General features: G+C 67.2%; 1 protein-coding gene across 2 annotated transcripts; it reads left to right on the forward strand.

The window, feature by feature from the left end:
• The first annotated feature begins 928 nt into the window (after nt 1-928).
• SLC38A3 (solute carrier family 38 member 3) lies at nt 929-16,077 on the forward strand. 2 transcript variants are annotated; one of them, XM_054838483.1, is made up of 16 exons: nt 929-1,008; nt 8,810-8,961; nt 9,121-9,205; nt 9,301-9,416; nt 9,923-9,996; nt 10,077-10,169; nt 10,252-10,333; nt 11,179-11,261; nt 11,418-11,476; nt 11,912-12,085; nt 12,211-12,290; nt 12,822-12,922; nt 13,030-13,154; nt 13,520-13,664; nt 14,158-14,261; nt 14,371-16,077. In XM_054838483.1, the coding sequence occupies exons 2-16, from the start codon at nt 8,852-8,854 to the stop codon at nt 14,473-14,475; spliced, it is 1,536 nt and encodes a 511-aa protein (XP_054694458.1). In that variant the 5' UTR covers nt 929-1,008; nt 8,810-8,851; the 3' UTR covers nt 14,476-16,077. The 2 variants fall into 2 exon arrangements, with proteins under 2 accessions (XP_054694458.1, XP_054694457.1); XM_054838482.1 differs by lacking the exon at nt 929-1,008 and adding an exon at nt 6,831-7,040.
• Nucleotides 16,078-16,903: the final 826 nt, after the last annotated feature.

Consider the following 16,903-nt stretch of genomic DNA (forward strand, 5'->3'; position numbering starts at 1 on the left):
TGCTCTTGGGAGAAGAAGTTTCCTCTTTGGGGCACTTCCGTGGGGATAGACCCCCAAATTTTGTCTCCATGAAAAAGGAGGTGTTTCGGCTCAAGCAGGGATGTTTGATGGAGACTGGAGGAGGGGACTGGAGTGTTCCCCCTACTCTGGGTCATGTTGGGATAGTCCCACTCGGATTGTTTGCTCCCAGTTTTGGGAGGTACCAGGGCAGTCACCCCCAAGCAGGGCAGCCAGCTGGGCTAGTTTAACTTGAGCGCAGCTTGAATTCCCCAGGCTGCGGGGGGAGCTGGGGAGGACCTTCCCCAGCTGTGGGGTGACTCTGTCCCTCACTAAGAGGGGAGAAAACCCAGCACCTACACTAGATGCCTGCTGGATTTAGCCCTTCAGGTTACATTAAAGCAACTGTGGCAGCCCCGTTGCTCTGAGTGGCGGTCACTGGTGCTCTGGGTTGTGATGCCCGGTGGGGTGGCGATAGCCAGTGGGGTAGTGATGCCCAGTGGGGTGGCGATACCTGGTGGGGTAGTGATGCCCGGTGGGGTGGTGATGCCTGGTGGGGCACTGATACCCAGTGGGGTGGCCATGCACGGTGGGGTGGGGATGCTCGGTTAGGCACCCATGCTCAGGGGGGTGATGATGCCCGGGGGGACACTGATGCCCGGTGGGTGGGTGATGCCCGGGGAGTGGCCGTGCCCGGTGAGGCACCAATGCCCGGTGGGGCGGCGATGCCCGGAGGGACGCCGACAGGCGATGAGGCGGCGGGTGAGGCGGGGCCGGGGCCGGGTGTGCTCCCCTCCGCGGCCGGTCCCTCCCCGGCCCCAGCCCCCGACGCTGCCGGGCAGCGCGGAGATTGGGAGCCGCTGCGCTGGGGGCGGGCCCGGGTCCGGTTTAATCTCCGTCTCCGCCGGGATTACGGTCGCAGGATAGTCTCTAATCTCCGGCACCGCGGGGCTGGTCACCGGGGGCTGCTCGCCCCAGCCCGCAGCAGAGGCACCGCCGGAGAGGGGGCAGGTAAGTACCCCCCAGTCCCTCCCAGTCTCCCCAGTTGCACGCACCCCCCCACCCCCCCGTCTCCCCGCCTCCCCGCCTCCCCTTGCTTTTTGCTGCCGCCTTCGGGAAACTCCGTGGCTGAAGGCTGCCGAGGGTTTGGAGCCCTCGCCTCCCCTTAGTCCCCCCCTTCCCCCGGCTCATCTCCCTTCGCCCCACCGCCCGGCCCCGCTCTCCTCCCGCAGCCCGGCGCTCTCCGAAATCCCCTGCTCCCCTCTTCTTCTTCCTCCTCCTCCCCCCCCCCCCCTCCTCCTCCTCCTCCCGGAGCCGGATAACTGCCCCGGCAGCACCGGGGAAGGCTCCGGGGCTCCGGCAGCCTGGCAGGTGGCAGCGCCCCGGGGCTGTTTGCTTTCCTTTTCTCCTGGCACTTCCCTCTCCAGCTGCTGAAACCCTCCCACGGGTGGGTAACAAATCCTGCGAGGGCAGAGGGAAGGCAGAGCTGCTTTTCCACCCTAACGCTCAGGCAAAGCCCCTGCCCGTGGTGCCGGGGGGGTTTGGCATTGTCACCTGCTTTGCTGATAATAATAATAATAACACCAACCCCCAAACCCCCTTTTCTTTCCCTTTTTTTCCGCTTTAATTTTTAATTGCCTGTGGGAATGACATATGTTTCTTAAGGCTGGAAGCGGTCGCGGCCGGGATCGGGTGTCAGGGTGCTGGGGCGAGGAGCGGTGCGCGGCAGGGGGCACGGCTGGGGACAGTGATGCTGGCCGCCACGGGTGCTGCCGAGGCTCGGCTTGGCCATGCATGCGACGCTTCCCCAGGCCCGGGGTATTTATAGAGCATGTCTGGCTGGGACGGCGGCGCGGAAAGGCAGGCGGCACATTGCGTTCCTGCCGGCCACGCGTGTCCCATGCCAGCCAGCACGGTGGCCTGCTCTGCCCGAGGCGTCTTGCTAATGTCCCGCCGGAGAAAAACCTTCCCCAAGGGGAAACTGAGGCACAGCAGGCGGCTGTGGCTCCCTGTGCTGGGTGCTGGCTCTGTGGTGGCATGGTCAAGCCAGGGGACCCCGACAAGTTCCTGGCAGGTGGGATGGAGGGGAGACAGAGCCCCGGCACGGGGCTGAGCCCTGGCTGGCTGTGGAGGGCATGGCTGCGCTGAGCCGCCACAGAGGAGACAGGGAATTTTCCACTGGCGTTTGGATCCAGACCAAGCTGAGCTGTTAGATCTGCCCGGTCCCTGCTGCTGGCTGGCAGCATGCATTCACCCCCCGGCTTTGTGGGGGGCACCCCACAGAAAGCCCTCCGTGCCCCAGTCTGCTGCCCTGTTCACTGGGGACCGAGCACTAATGTGCCATGGCTCTGGTGGCCAGGGATGCTGGGGTGCAGTTGGGGCACCCTGGCTGGCCCAGGGGGCAACATGGGGGGATGCCGGCACTGTGGGGGATCCTGGCCGAGGCGCAAAGGGCTCCGCAGCGCCCGGCTGCGCTGCAGCTGTAATCACACGCCGGGGCCACAGCCACGGCAAACAAACAGGCACCGGCGGAGCCTATTTTCCTTGGCGCGCAGGAACGGGGGGAAGGAGTGGGATCCCACGGGCTTCTTTGGAAATGCAGCCCTTGAGAAAACAGAGGCGGAACGGGGATGGGACGGGCCCCCCATGCCCCGAACCCGACTCGCCGCGTGGGTCTCGGCCGCTGCGCGCCTCCCCGGCCACTGACGCAGGTCCGGGGCCGGCTGGGTCCCCTGTGCCGGCGGGGGGACAGCTAACGTGGTCCTGCTGTCCTCAGGCTGGGGAGCGGATGCCAGGCTGGTGGGGTGGCCCGATGGCAGGCAGATCACGGTCCCTGGTTGGGACGGGGTACTCTGCTGGGGATGTTGAGGTGATGGGGGATACACGAGGCCACAGCTGAGGTTGGTCCCTCCCGGTGTCCCTGGTGCTGCCACAGCAAATGGCAGCTTAGATTTTTTTTTTGCCATTGACTCCTTGGTGTCATCCCACCAAGGCCGGGTGTGTTTTAGGGAGTGGGAACTCCTGGAAAGCATCTCGCTTCCAAGGCAAAACGTGTCTCCAGGGGTGTGATAGAAAACCTAACGTGGCTTTTTCAGGTGTTACCTGCCCATCAGTCCCCACAGTGCCACCATCCGTGACGCCATCCTCCCTGGGTGACCCTGAGCTCCTGACAGGCAGGAGTTTAAAGCAAAACCCAACATCTAGCCTAAAGCCAGCTGACATGCTTTGGGCTCAAGCTGCCATCTTACCTGGCCTCTCCTAGAGCCATGCTGGGTGCAACCGGCCTCATCCTGTGCCCACCCTGTCCCTGTCCCCACGCCGCCAGCTGCCTCTGCTGCCTCACCTTTTCCTGCACGGGCTCAACCCCTTCCTCCCATGCCAGGTTGTGCCAGTGGCAGCCTGGGCTGTGCTGCTGCTGGGCACAGCTCCCCTTGCCTGGCCTCAGTTTCCCCACTGCTCTTCCCAGCTCACCTTGGCACTGGTGCTTGGATGGGGGAGGACCTGGTGTGACGGTGGTGGCTGGTACCCACCCTGCGGTCCCTTGTTCCCCCCATGGCACCATCCCGGGGTGTGCGGCTGGCAGGGATTGTCATGGCTGAGCCATGCCATGGCTCCGGCACTGAAAAACCCTCCCCATGTGATGTCTGGCTCTGCCACCCCCTTCCCCACTGTACCTTTCCCCTTCCCGGTGTGTCCCGGACCCCGGCACGTCCATTGCTACAGAATGGTGCTGGGACTGGTGGCCACAAGCCAGCCCAGCCACTGGCACGCTCTGCCTGCAGGCACGTCCCCGGGCTCGGGAGAGCTGTCCGCGAGGACATGGGTGCCGCTTGTGCTCTTTGAGGGAAGACCCCAGGTGGACACCGCTCCCAGTGCGGCAGGCATGGCCCTGAGCTGCCTGGGCAAGCTGCCTGGAGCCCTGCTAGCCAGGACGGTGGCTTAGAAAGCTGCTTGCTGCTTCTTGCTGCTGCCAATTCTGCCCTGGCCAGAGTGCCGGGGGCATTGCCTGGCCCAAGGCCACGCCGTGGCATTTGGGGCTGGAACTCTGGGTCGCCCCAGCGCTAGGTGAGCCCAGGAGCAGTGACCTCACTGGCCAGCTTGTGCTGGGACCATGAGTGGGGCTGACTGGCACGGCTCTCTGGTGGGGCTATCGTGAGGGTCTCTGGTGGGGCTATCCAGTGAAGGCCTCTGGTGGGGCTATCTGGTGGGGCTATCTCATGAGGGTCTCCAGCAGGTCTGTTCAGGGAGGGTCTATAGCAGGGCTACCCAGAGGGGCTCTCCAGCCATGCACTTGGGCGGGTTGTCTCCAGTCGTCCCTCCACGTGGCTGCTGGTGTCCCCGTGCACATGGGGGTGTACCCTGGAGCCCTCACCCCAAAAATGATGTGCCTGGCCGTACCCCTGGGCAGCTGGATTTGTTCTTCTGGATGCCCCTGGGGGAGGTGGGACGACAGCACTGCCTTTGCTTGGCTGGGAGGTGGCGGGAGAGAAATGCCATAGGTTTAAAAACAGGTTTGGGGTGCTAATTTTAGGAAGGCAGGTCAGGGGCAAAGCCGCGTCTGCGTGCGCTGGGGGGGAAGGGCAGGCCCTGCTCCTGCAGGGTCGGGCTGGCTCTGCTCCCAGCACCGGGGCTCCCAGGGCTGTCCTGGGGGGGTTTCTCTGTACACGGGGGTCCCCACTGCCTGTGCCTGCCCTGCTGGGGTCCCGCCTCGCTGGGGAGGTGATGCCCAGGCACCCCAAGGTTTGAGCTGTTGCCCCGGCGGTGCCGGGGGCTGACCAGGGACACCAGGTTGGGGGTCTCCTGTGCCCAGCAATGGTCCTGGGGTCTGACCAAGGACCCCAAGCTGGGGGGTCACCCCATCCCTGATAGCAGTGCAGGGGACTAATGAGGGACCCAGGGTTGGGGTTCACCTGGTGCTCAGCAGTGATGTCGGGGGTAACCCCAAGGGGGGCTGATGGCAGTGGGGGAACATGGCTGGCAGTCCCTGCCTGCTTGCCCATGCTGCCAGTCTCTCCAGGAGGGCTCTGTCACCAGCACAGCCCCAGGGAACATGAGACCTGTGCATGCCCGGCTCTGCTGAAACCTGAACAGCCGCCTGGGCAGGCAGGCAAAGACGGGGGGGCCTTGCTGCCGGCCCCCCGGCACACACCGGTGGCAGTGGGGTACCTGGCTGCAAGCACGCAGGCCAGCAGCTGCAGCAGGCTTGGTGCTAAAGCCGGATTACCACCCGGAATAGTCCCGCGGCCCCAGCTGGGGCGGATTAACCAGGATTCATCTGTGGAGGGAGAGGAGATGGGGAGGGGGTCTCTGCCCTGCAGTGGTCTCCAGCCCGGGGGAGCACCCCCCCACTGCCAGGGAGACCCAGGGCCTTCGTTCCCGGTGGGCGAGAGCAGTGGTTGCCCACAGATGGGTGTTACGGGCTGTGGGGACACAGTGGGTTGTCGCACCCCAGGCTGGCACTGCATGGCGCAGGCAGGGCTGGCAGGCAGCAGCTGCCGGTCCCCCTGTGTGCCGTACTCCCACCGGCACGGTGTGCTCCGGCGGGGACTGTGCCGTGGCGAGGCTTGATGGGGGGAACTGGCACAGCACAAGGGCTGGGCTTTCCTGGGGTCACACGCATCCTCCTCATCACGCTGCCAGCCGCGATGGACCCTCCATCCGACACGTCCCGCTGGCATTGCTGACAGAGCTCCCCTGTCCCCCCCCGCCCTGCTCCAGGCTGTACCTTGCTCCCAGCTGGGATTTTCCACCTTGTAAATAAAGTCCGGGTGGAAGCGAGGTGTCGGGCAGCGAGATGCAGCCCCTTCCAGGACCGGATCCCCCCCCACTGTGGTGCCCCGGTGCCCGGGGAAGGCTGGCAAGGGGCTGGGGCAAGCCCAGGGCTGCCTGCTGCCTGCCGGGACAGGGCAGGGATGTGGGAGGCCTGCCGCCCCACACGTGTCCCCATCCTGGTGAGGGGGGAGCAGGCATCTGTGCAGGCTGGGACGCGGCGTGCGAGACCAAACGTAGCCTCCCCTGGTGCGCAGACGTGGCCGGCGGGGAGGGTACGTGCCGCCCCACGCATACGGCTTGGCGTTCCCCGCGGGGGGAGCGGTGGGACGGCACCGGGGCCCAGCTCAGGCTGCCTGGCCGCGCTGGACGGTTGGTGGGGTGGACGATGTCCCCGGTGTCACTGAGCAGTGGGACAGCGGGAGCAGCCCCTGGGAGAGCCAGGACTGGGCAGGGAGAGATGGGAGGTCTCGGCGCAGCAGGGCTGTCACCGTCCGTGTCACCCGGAGCCGGCAGGCAGCGGAGAGACGCACGCCGGGAAATCAGCGCAGCTGGCTCAGCACCCCCAGGGACACAGCCCTGGGTGCTGCAGCGGGGGGGGGTTCCGTGTCCACGCACGTGGCCGTGCTCACGCCATCAGGGTGGGCGAGCGGGCGCTGGGGCTGGCAGTCAGCAGGGACGATGCCAAGCAGCAAACGGGCTGCCCGAGGTGGCAGGGAGGACGGCAGCATCCCATCCGTGTGGTGGCACGGCAGCCCCGCGGTGGGCTGGGGTTCTCGGGGCTGGCACGCCGCGGGAACAGATCCCCAGGGAGATGCTCTTTGACCGGAGCGGAGGCTCCCCAACTGAGGCGAGCACACAGGGACAGGGCTGAACCCGCCGCCCCCAGCCCTGGGGGGACCCACCCCACCTCCCCAGGGCCATCCGCCGCTCCATGTATTTGTTGTTCTGCCCAGCCTTATCGCAAGGCAAACAGCGGCAGGCAGGGCACGCTCTGCCCGATCGAAGCGTCTCCCGTTCCCTCCCCTTTCATGTCCCCCCCCTTTCCCCGACTGCTGCTGGGAGACCCTGGCCGAGGGGCAAAGGCCGGGGCCAGCCGAGGAGGTGGCGGTGAGCGGTGCCGGGGCTGTGCCAGGACTGTGCCAGGACTGTGCCAGGACTGTGCCAGCGCTGCCCGGCGGGAGGAAGCGTCTGGGTGGCGGCGCTAACCCTGGTGCATGCGAAATGAACCCGGCCGTGCCGCTTGCTATTCCGAGAGGCGCTTGGGGAAAGAGGTTGGTATTTCCTGAGCCGCCCGGCGAGGTGTAATTATAACCTGGGAGAAGAAAGGGGCTGCAGAGGAGAGCGCCCAGCCTCCCCGGCGCCCGTGGGGGAGCGGGCAGGGGGAGCGGGGCAGGTCCTGCCCACCGCCAGTGGGATACAGCGGGGCCCTGCCTGCGGGCAGTCTGGCAGCGCTGGGGGGCGGTTCGGGGAGGTGAGGGAGCACTGGGGATCTGGCGGCCCCCCTCGAGCCTGGCACTGGGAGCGGTGGGTTCGGCGATGCCTGCCCGTGGCGGTGGGAAGGCGCAGAGTTAACGGCGGCGTTTGGACGTGCTGGCAGCCTTGTTCGTGCCTGGATCCAGCCCAAGCGGAGGCCTAGCAGAGGGGATAAATCATCACCCAGCGCCCGCCTTGCGCTTCCCTCTCTTCCCCCGCATGGCTGAGCCTCCCTGCTCTGGTCCCCGCTGGCCTGCGCCCTGCCTCAGTTTCCCCACCAGGCTGGGTGCTGCAGGCTGGATGGCCCAGCTGTGTGCCACCCAGCCGTGTGCCCCCCCACCCTGGGCCAGCCTTAGGCTCTCAGCCCCCCTGGCACTGCCAGTAGCCGGTGTATGGCCTGGGAGACCCTGCCAAGTCTCCTTGGTGGCCTGGATGGGCAGGGACAGGCAGAGCAGCAGCTCAGGAGCATGAAAGTGCCTGCGCCCCACTGTGACATGCTTCCCCTGTGTGCTGGGGGGGCCACTGTCCCCAGCGTCTCCCTGCCCCAGCAGTGCCATGGGAAGACTCGCTGGTCCCCAGGGCCACCGATCCACTGGGAACACGAAGACTGGTCCCACAGGGACTCCAGGCACTGGGGTGACGGGGCAGCAGCATCCTCCCAGCACTGGATGCATCCCAGCCAGCCCTCGCCTTGGGCCGGGTGGCATCGTCCTGTGACCCTGAGGTGGAGACCCCTGGCTGGACAGGGAGGACCCCAGCCCCCTAGGATGGTGGGGGGTGGCGGGGGACCCTGCCCCGGCTGCCAGCCTGCCCCAGAAAGCCACCCTGTGCCGTTTCCCAGCGGGGCGGGGAGGGCCGGGGCTCGCACAGAGGCAGCTTTGTGCGGCGTGCCAAGGCGTCCTGTGCTCGGCAGCCCGACTGCCTTCCCCTGCCAAGGAGCTGTCTCCCGGCCCCGCGCTCTTTCCTGCTCCGTTTGTCCGGCCCTGACGTGCCCCCGAGCCCCCTGCCTTGGCACCCTGGCAGCACCGGCCCCGGGTGGCGGGATGCGGGTGAGCCCTTCATGCTGAGCAGCGCCGCAGGCTTTACGTAACGGTGGTGGCTGGGGGGTTTCCTGAGCTCCCACCCTGTCCCCAGCTGCCCTCCCAAACGTCCCCGCTCGCCTGTCGGTGCCCGTCTCTGGGAGGGGAAACTGAGGCGTGCAGCCGAGAGCTGCGGGCAAGGGAATGGAGGTGGGCAGGTGTTGCGGACGGAGACTCTGGGGCTGCGCTGGGGCTGTGCTGCGGGCAAAGGAGCGGAGCGCTCCTGCGGGGTGGGCTGCGGGACGGCTGGCCGGGCGAGGGGACGGGTTGGGGGTGTGTGCTGAGCCAGCAGAAGGGAGAAATCCAGCCGCGGTGATGCCTGGCTGGGCATCGCTGGCATCCCCGGGTGCCTGTCCCTGCGGTGCCACCAGCACCGGTGCTGAGCCCCACTCCAGCATCCCCAGTGGTTGCGGCACTGTGTGGGACCCCAGGCCAGCCCCTCCAGTGTTCCTGCCCAGAGCCAGAGCCCTGTTGCCCCTCTCTTGCAGAGCCTGAGGAGAACTTGCAGCGAGCCCAGCCGCCTCCCTGCCATGGACGCCACGGACGTGCCCCTCCAGGCCGAGATGGTGGAGCTGGTGCCCAACGGGAAGCACGCGGCCGCGCTCACCGCCTCCGCCGTCCCCTCGCTGGCGGGCGACAGGTAGGGGCCCCGGGACAAGTGGGGGTGCTAGGGGCTTTGTGGGTCCTCCTGGCTGCTCCCTGCCCTTGCGATGCCAGCCGGTGCTGCCCGGGCATGGGGAGGGTGGCATGGCAGCCCCTGGCTCTGCTTTGGCCTCACCCCCCTCCCTCCGGCGGCCAGGTTTGAGGAGAACCAGTCCGGTGCGGCGGAGATGGAGGAGTTCCTGCCCCATGGCGCTGAGAAGAAGCAGACGCACTTCACCGACGTGAGTATTGGCACGGGCACCGTGGTGGTGGTGGGATGGGGGTAGCTCCCGGCGTGACCGGTGCATCCCCTCCCCGTTGTGTCTCGTGCGTGCAGTTTGAAGGGAAGACGTCTTTCGGGATGTCCGTCTTCAACCTGAGCAACGCCATCATGGGCAGCGGCATCCTGGGGCTGGCCTACGCCATGGCCAACACCGGCATCATCCTCTTCCTGTGAGTGCCGCGTGCCCACGGGGTCTTGGGTTGGGTGTGGGCTCCTCCAAGGGGATCGGTGGGTGCCAGGGGTGCAGGTGAGAAAGAGGCCCCTGGCTTGGGGTGACGCAGGGACCAGTGTCCTGCTGCCTGAGCAATGACCGTCCCTGGCATAAGCCTGTCTGCTGCTGCTGGGCGCTGTGCCCTGCTGGGGAGGAGGAGGATGAAGGCTTGACTTCCTTAATACAAGACCAGATTTCCCCACGTGGCCCAAAGGACGCAGGCGCCGGCTCCCCTTGGGTGTGGGGCCATGGACCCCACAGGGCTGGGCCAGCCCCGTGGCTGTGGGGTGCCTGCACCCTGCGGCCCATCCGCCCCACGGGCACCCAGCTGGTGCCAAGGTGAGGGGCCGGGTGGCCTGCCAGGAGGGCTGCCTGCGGGCAGAGCCTGCCCGCGTGGGGTTTGCCCCGCAGCTGTGTCTGAGCCCGGTGCTGTGACCCGCTGGTGATGGTGCTGTCCTCCCACAGCTTCCTCCTGACGGCAGTGGCCCTGCTCTCCAGCTACTCCATCCACCTGCTGCTCAAGTCCTCTGGCATCGTGGGTGAGTGCCGGATCCTCGGAGGGGCTGTGCCAGGGGGTGCCCTCCCGACACTCACCCCGCCACCGTTCCCCGTCCCGCAGGTATCCGTGCCTACGAGCAGCTGGGCTACCGAGCCTTTGGCACGCCGGGGAAGCTGGCCGCAGCCATCGCCATCACGCTGCAGAACATCGGAGGTGAGGATGGGGTTGGGGTGGGGACCCGGTGAGGCTGGGACCGGAGCACGCCGCTGCAGCATGACCTTGCTCTGCCCCGCAGCTATGTCCAGCTACCTGTACATCGTCAAATCCGAAGTGCCTCTCGTCATCCAGACCTTCCTCAACCTGGAGGAGAAGACCACGTGAGTGCCTCCTGCCTGCACTGCCTGCGTGCCTTCCCCGGGCAGGTGCCGGGGCTTCGGCTCCAGCTGTGCAGCCCATGGCAGGGATTTACTGCCGTTAAGCCACTACTATTTTTGATAACTGTCAGCGCTGAATAAGCCCCCGGGTGGGATTAAACTGGGCTGAACTTCCAATCCCTGCTCCTCACATCCCCTTGGGATCAGGCTTTCCTCCTTGAGCAGAGCCTGGGGCTGCAGGGTAGGGGACGAGAACTCTGGTTGGGAACGGGTTCCCCCCGGACCCCATGCCCACATCCCCACCCAGCGGCACAGGGGGTGAGAGCTGGGCAGATGCCGGGCAGAGCTGCCGCTGGGACCTCCACCAGTCTGGGGCCGGGCATCCCAGCCAGGCTCGACTTCAGCTGCTCTGGGGTGCTTGACCACGTGTGGGACCAGGGCTGGGCAGGCGTGGCCAGGGGCAACCTCCTCTGCCTGGGGCATCGAGGACCTGGCTGAGCCCCCTTGCAGGTGCTGGTGCCCCGGGCTGCCCACGGGCAAACATGTGCTGAGAACAGCAGTTCTCAGCCTGCCCGCAGCAGCTCTAGCCCTTGCGGGTGTGCCACTATGGGGGTAGGCAGGACCCCGGCTCAAGGGCCCCCAGGGATGCTGGCCTCCGGGGTCCCCACGGATGCCATCTCGGGGGTCCTCAGAGCACAGCAGGGATGCCAGCCTTGGTGGATGCCGGCATCCCTGGAGCTGCCAGCTGCAGGGTCCCCTTGGACGGCAGACAGCCCCCATCGCCGATGGCTGCCTGTGCCCCCCGTGCCCTGGCAGAGCGGGACGGTGAGCAGGCCCTCTGCTTCCAGGGACTGGTACATGAACGGGAACTACCTGGTGATCCTGGTTTCCATCACCATTATCCTGCCCCTGGCCCTCATGAAGCAGCTGGGTAAGTCGGGGCGATGCTGTGTGTGGCACCAGTGTCTGGCACCCCGGGGCTCCCGCAGGGTGACGGTGCCAGCCTGGGGGTGGTGGGCAAGGAGGGGGCGCCCAGCCAGTGCGAGGGTCCTGCCCGCACCCACGGGCCACTCTCCTCCCTCCCCAGGCTACCTTGGCTACGCCAGCGGCTTCTCCCTCAGCTGTATGGGCTTCTTCCTCATCTCGGTGAGCACCTGCCGGGCATGTGCCGGCGGCTCGGGATGCCGAGCATCCCTCCTGCCGGGGTGCGTGGCTCCGCCAGCGTGTGGCTGGGCTGCATGCTGTGGTGACAGCGGGGACAGTGGGTGCTCCGGGCTGCGGAGATGTCGTGGCAGCGCTGTCAGGCTGCTGGGTTATTTTAGGCTGAAGGAGCCGAGCGCCGGGGAAAGGGGAAGGGAGAGGGTGGCGGGGGGGGGGGGGAACCGCGCATGCGGCCCCTCCACGTGCTGCTGCCCTGCTCTGCCCCCTGCCCACCCTGGTGGGGACAGGCTGGGGGGCCAGCATCGCCATGGGGCACCGCCAGCAAAGGGTGCCCCATAGAAGGGTCCCTGCAGGGGCACCCTCCTGCTGTACGCGGTGGTGGCGCTGGGTGCTGACCGTCCCTGTGTCCCCCCACCCCAGGTCATCTACAAGAAGTTCCAGGTCCCCTGCCCGCTTCCCGAGCAGGAGGGGAACCTTACGGGCAGCCTCAACGCCACCCTCATCAGCACCAGTGACTACCAGAATGGCTACACCGTCCTCCAGGCGCCTGACCAGGGCACCTGCACCCCCAGCTTCTTCACCCTGAACTCCCAGGTAGGGACCTGGGATGCACCCCTGGGGCTCTGCGTGAGCCCCCACCCCGTGAAGGTGGGTGGTCCTGGTGCTGGTGGCATCTGCTGGCTTGGTCCCCGGCGCTCAGCCACCCTCCTCTCGTGCAGACAGCGTACACCATCCCCATCATGGCCTTCGCCTTCGTCTGCCACCCTGAGGTTCTGCCCATCTACACTGAGCTGAAGGAGTGAGTCCTGGGTGGGGTCACCCACGGGGAGGGGTGGGCTTCATCCGGTGCCCACCCAAAAGCAGTGTGTGGAACCTGTGCCCAGGCATTGTGGGGAGGTGGGTGATAGGACATGGGGTGGGTGATATGAGTCCCAGGAGGTGGGTGATAGGACGTGGGATGGGTGGGTGGGTGGTGAGTAATATCAGCCCCAGGAGATTGGTAATATAACCTGGGGTAGGTGGGTGGCTGTTTGGTGGTGGCTGATACCATCCCTGGGAGGTGGGTGACACGACTCAGGATGAGTGGTGGGTGACAGGACCCCTGGAAGGTGGGTGTTGTGACCCAGGGTGGGTGGCTGGGTGGGTGGTGGTGGGTGATTGACCCACCACACAGCCCAGGAATGGGGACGCAGACCCTCTCCGCTCAGCCCCCATGCACCCCAGGGTGCTCCGGCATCACCCCTCCTTGCTGGGTGGGTGCTCAGTGCTGGCGGGTGCCACGGGGTGGGCTGGGTGGTGGGGGCTGTGCTGAGTCCGCCATCTCCCACAGCCCCTCCAAGAAGAAGATGCAGTGCATCTCCAACATCTCCATCACGGTCATGTACCTCATGTATTTCTTGGCTGCCCTCTTCGGCTACCTCACGTTCTACGGTGAGACCTCGGGGAGGGGATCGGGGGCCCTGCCGGCATGCTGGCACCGGAGGGGGGGTGGTGGCGGTGCCGGGGCTGACCCAGTGGCTCCCCACTGGTGCCCACAGGCCGGGTGGAGTCAGAGCTGCTGCACACGTACAACAAGGTGGACCCCTTCGACGTGCTCATCCTGTGCGTGCGGGTGGCCGTGCTGACAGCCGTCACCCTCACTGTCCCCATCGTCCTCTTCCCGGTGAGTGGCCCCGTGGGGATGCCAGGTGGCACCGCCACCCCCCAGCTGAAACAGGACCTCGACGCCAGGCTTTGAGAGGGGAAACTGAGGCAGTGATGGGGCTGAGGCCCGGGGACAGGGTGTCGGGGATCGGTGGGGCTGCAGGGATTGGGGAACGGGACAGGCTGGGGGGCAGGGGCAGGGGTCTTGGGGACCAGTGGGGCTGTGGGGACAGGGCTGGGGCAGGGGAAGGGGTGACAGGGACTGGCAGGACCATGGGGACAGGGCTGGGAGGGGATGATGGGGACTGTCAGGACTGCGGTGACAGGGGGTGAGATGGGCCCTGGGTCCAAGGATGGAGCGTGACACCCCTTCCTCGTCCCCAGGTGCGCCGGGCCATCCAGCAGATGCTGTTCCAAGGGAAGGACTTCAGCTGGATCCGCCACGTCACTATCGCTGTGGTCCTGCTGACCTTCATCAACCTCTTGGTCATCTTCGCCCCCTCCATCCTTGGCATCTTCGGCATGATCGGTGCGTGGCAGCGCCCCGCTCCTGTCCCCCCCCGGGCTCTGGGCGTCGTGGGCAGCATGGCAGCCCCTGGCCCCGCCTGGTGCTGGGCTTTGCCTGACCCCCCTGTTCCTCAGTTTCCCCTTCTCACCGTGCTGGAACCAGGCGGCGTGTGGGGGTCCCCAGCCCTGTCCCTGTCCCAGCAAGCTGGTTCCCGTGGGGGGGGGGGTGCCGGCTGCTTGCCGCGCTACTGGCTGGTGCTCGCTCTTCCCCTGGGTATTTCCCTTGATCCCCCAAGCCGGGCTCCCCCTGCTCGGCACCCGGCTCAGTGCCAAGGCCCTGGCTGTGGTGGGGGGGGCACGGGGACAGTGCCAGGACACAGCGTCCCTGGGTTCCTGGAAGGCTTTGCCAGGGCCGGGGGTGGCGGGGGGGTACAGGACGTGGCCCAACAGTGGGGCTGGCAGGGCTGAGCCGCGGGGCGGGGGCCCCCTGCCCGCTCTGTCCCTGTCTGCTCCAGGTGCCACCTCTGCTCCCTGCCTCATCTTCATCTTCCCTGCCATCTTCTACATCCGCATCATGCCCAAGGACAAGGAGCCGCTGCGCTCCACCCCCAAAATCTTGGTAAGCGGGGTGGGGGGTGGGTGGACGGGGACAGGGACGAGGGTCCTGGGGCTGGCTGGGGGAACCCCATCACCCTGGCCATCCCTGACCCACTTCCCTGTCCCCGCAGGCTGCCTGCTTCGCCCTCCTTGGGGTGCTCTTCATGATCATGAGCTTGAGCTTCATCATCATCGACTGGGCCACGGGCGGGGGGAAGAGCGGCGGCAGCCACTAGCCAGCACGGGGTGCCCACGCCAACCTCCCCACCACCACCTGGTGCCCCAGGGAGAGCCGGCCCCGGGCTCAGCCCCCGAGCCATGGCCCCACTGGGCTTCCCTGGGGACCTTCCGCTGTCGCTACCCATCACCCGCGGTGGTGGTGAGGGGACACGAGCCATGGCAGGCACGGGGACCCTCCGACCTGTGCCCGGGATGGGGCAGTGAGCCCGCGGCATGTGCTGTGTGTCCCCCCCTGCTCCACTGGGTACCCTCCCTGCTCCGCGCCTCAGTTTCCCCATCTGTAAAATGGGGAGAATAATGTTGCCCTACCTCACCGGGAGCTGGCTGTCAGCTGGAGCTCGTCTCTGCACACCCAGAGCCGCCAGCAGCGAACACTGGCAGGGGCACGGGGCACTGCCCGCCATGGGGGCTGAGGACTGAGGCACTTTCCTGCCCCCCCAGAGAGCATCGAGAGCCCTGATGAACAGTGTCTGCAGGGGGCTGGTCCAACCCATGGCAGCACCCATGCCCAAGCCACCTGCCCTCCCCCCGCCGCTGTCCCCTGGAGAGATGCCACCCTGCTGCCCCAGCATCGTGGGGGCACCCCAGCCCCCATGGGCAAGTGTGGTCCTGCCCCCATGGCTGGCGGTACCGAGCCTGCTGCTCCTGAGCCTGCTGGGGGAATGGCTGGCTCCCGGTGCCCACGGATGGGACCCCCAGTGACCCTCAGGCCACACTTGGGGACCGGCCGCATTGCTTTGGGGAGGTGGCACACCCGCTGGGGGCTTGGTGCCCGCTGGCATCCTGCCTGTGCTGCGGCTTGGCTGCCCGGGGCCTGCCCCCCCCCCCCCCCCCCCGAGGGGTGCGTGGGGAGTGCGGGGGGCTGGGAGCAGCGCTCACTGGGGGCCAGCTCGGGGCTCTAGAGCCACCCCCCCCGTCTGCATGCCCAGACACCAGGGTGATGGGCACCCCTGCAACCCAAGCTGGCCCAGCTCGCCTTGCACCCACGGCCAGCACCCAGGCCCCCCCACCCCTCTCCCAGCCACCCATCCATCCGTCCATCCATCCGTCCGTCCGTCTGTCTGTCCATCCATCCATCCATCCATGCCGCTGGGATACCCCACACCATGCCAAAACCCAGAGAGTGGCTCTCCCAACCCCCGCCTCCCTTCCCAGCGTGGGGGGGCAGCCCGGCAGGGTGGGCAGCACGGGGGGGGGGGGCTGTCCTGCAGCAAAGTACATAAGAGACGTATTTTTTTACCGGGGTGGTGGAGGCTGGGATGCTTTTTATAAATACTGTATATAAGAGTAGATCTTTTTTAATGTGTTGCGTTGCTCTGGGTAGCTCTGTATAATGTACATATCTATATGGAGTGGAGGGGGGGCCGTGACCCCGTGCCAGTGAGGGTCACCGCTGCGGACCCTCACCATTGCCCCGGGGCTGCCGGCTGCAGCGCGGCCCCGGTGTCCCCATCCCCAGCCCAGTTGTGCTGTGGCCACCCCTGCGCCATGCTGGGGTGGGGGGGTGACGCTTTTAAATTATCGGTGGGGGCGATGTCTGTGCTGGCCAGGAGGCCGGCCGGCAAGCCTCCGGCCGTGAGAATAAAGGTGTGAACGTGCCCAGGTCTCGGGCGTCACTGGGGCGGGCGAGGAGCTGGCACGCAGGCCGGCACCGGGCACGCTGCGTCCCGGGACGGCACGGACGTACGGACACAGATGCGCAGGGTCAGTGCACACGCATGCAGGGACGTACGTGGGGACGGCACGGACGTACGGATACTCCCACGCACCCACGGGGACAGACAGACATGGACGCACACCGGGGGACGCTTGCTGGGACACACGTGTGGGGACGCGGGGACAGCAGCGCAGCAGCGGGGGTGGGGGGCCCACGGGGACACGCGCGCGGGGGCGCAGGACTCCGCGGGCGCGAGGGGGCGCTGCGCTCCCACGCACGGATCCGACCCGCGGGAGCGCTGCGGAGGGCGGCCGGACCGGCGGAGCGGGACCCGCGTGAGAGTGAGACCCCCGGGCGAGAGGGACTACCGTGGAAGTGGTGCCTTCGGGGAGCAGAACCCCTGTGGGAGTGGGACCCCCGGAAGAACGGGACTCCCGTGGGAGTGGGACCCCTGTGGATGCAGGGCTGGAGCATCCTGTGCCCGGTGACAGGGCAGCAGGTGCCCTCGGTGCCCCCCCAGCATCCCCCGGGGGGCAGCCCCCCAGCCCTGGCCCGTGGCACGGTGTGGAGTGGGGGTGAGCCCCCCTTGCCCCCCCGGCCCGGGCCCCTCTCTCCCCTGCCCGCAAGGGGCTTTAGTCCAGCCGGCCCCAGCGCCAGCTCATTAGCGAAGCCTTATTAGCGCCGTGGCCCGCTCCCACGGGAGCAGCCCTGCTCCCTCCACGCCGTACCCACGGATCCCACGGCCGGGCCGCGTGGGAGGATGCTGC

The sequence above is a fragment of the Grus americana genome, chromosome 11 (genome assembly GCF_028858705.1).
Source record: "Grus americana isolate bGruAme1 chromosome 11, bGruAme1.mat, whole genome shotgun sequence".
Classification (NCBI taxonomy): Eukaryota; Metazoa; Chordata; class Aves; order Gruiformes; family Gruidae; genus Grus; species Grus americana.

Excerpts from the sequence above, each read along its gene's own strand:
- SLC38A3 (XM_054838482.1), top strand. The coding sequence starts at position 6,984 with ATGCGAAATGAACCCGGCCGTGCCGCTTGCTATTCCGAGAGGCGCTTG. Across the intron at positions 12,291-12,821 it reads ATCTACACTGAGCTGAAGGA|CCCCTCCAAGAAGAAGATGC; the intron begins GTGAGTCCTGGG and ends CATCTCCCACAG. Across the intron at positions 14,262-14,370 it reads GCTCCACCCCCAAAATCTTG|GCTGCCTGCTTCGCCCTCCT; the intron begins GTAAGCGGGGTG and ends CTGTCCCCGCAG.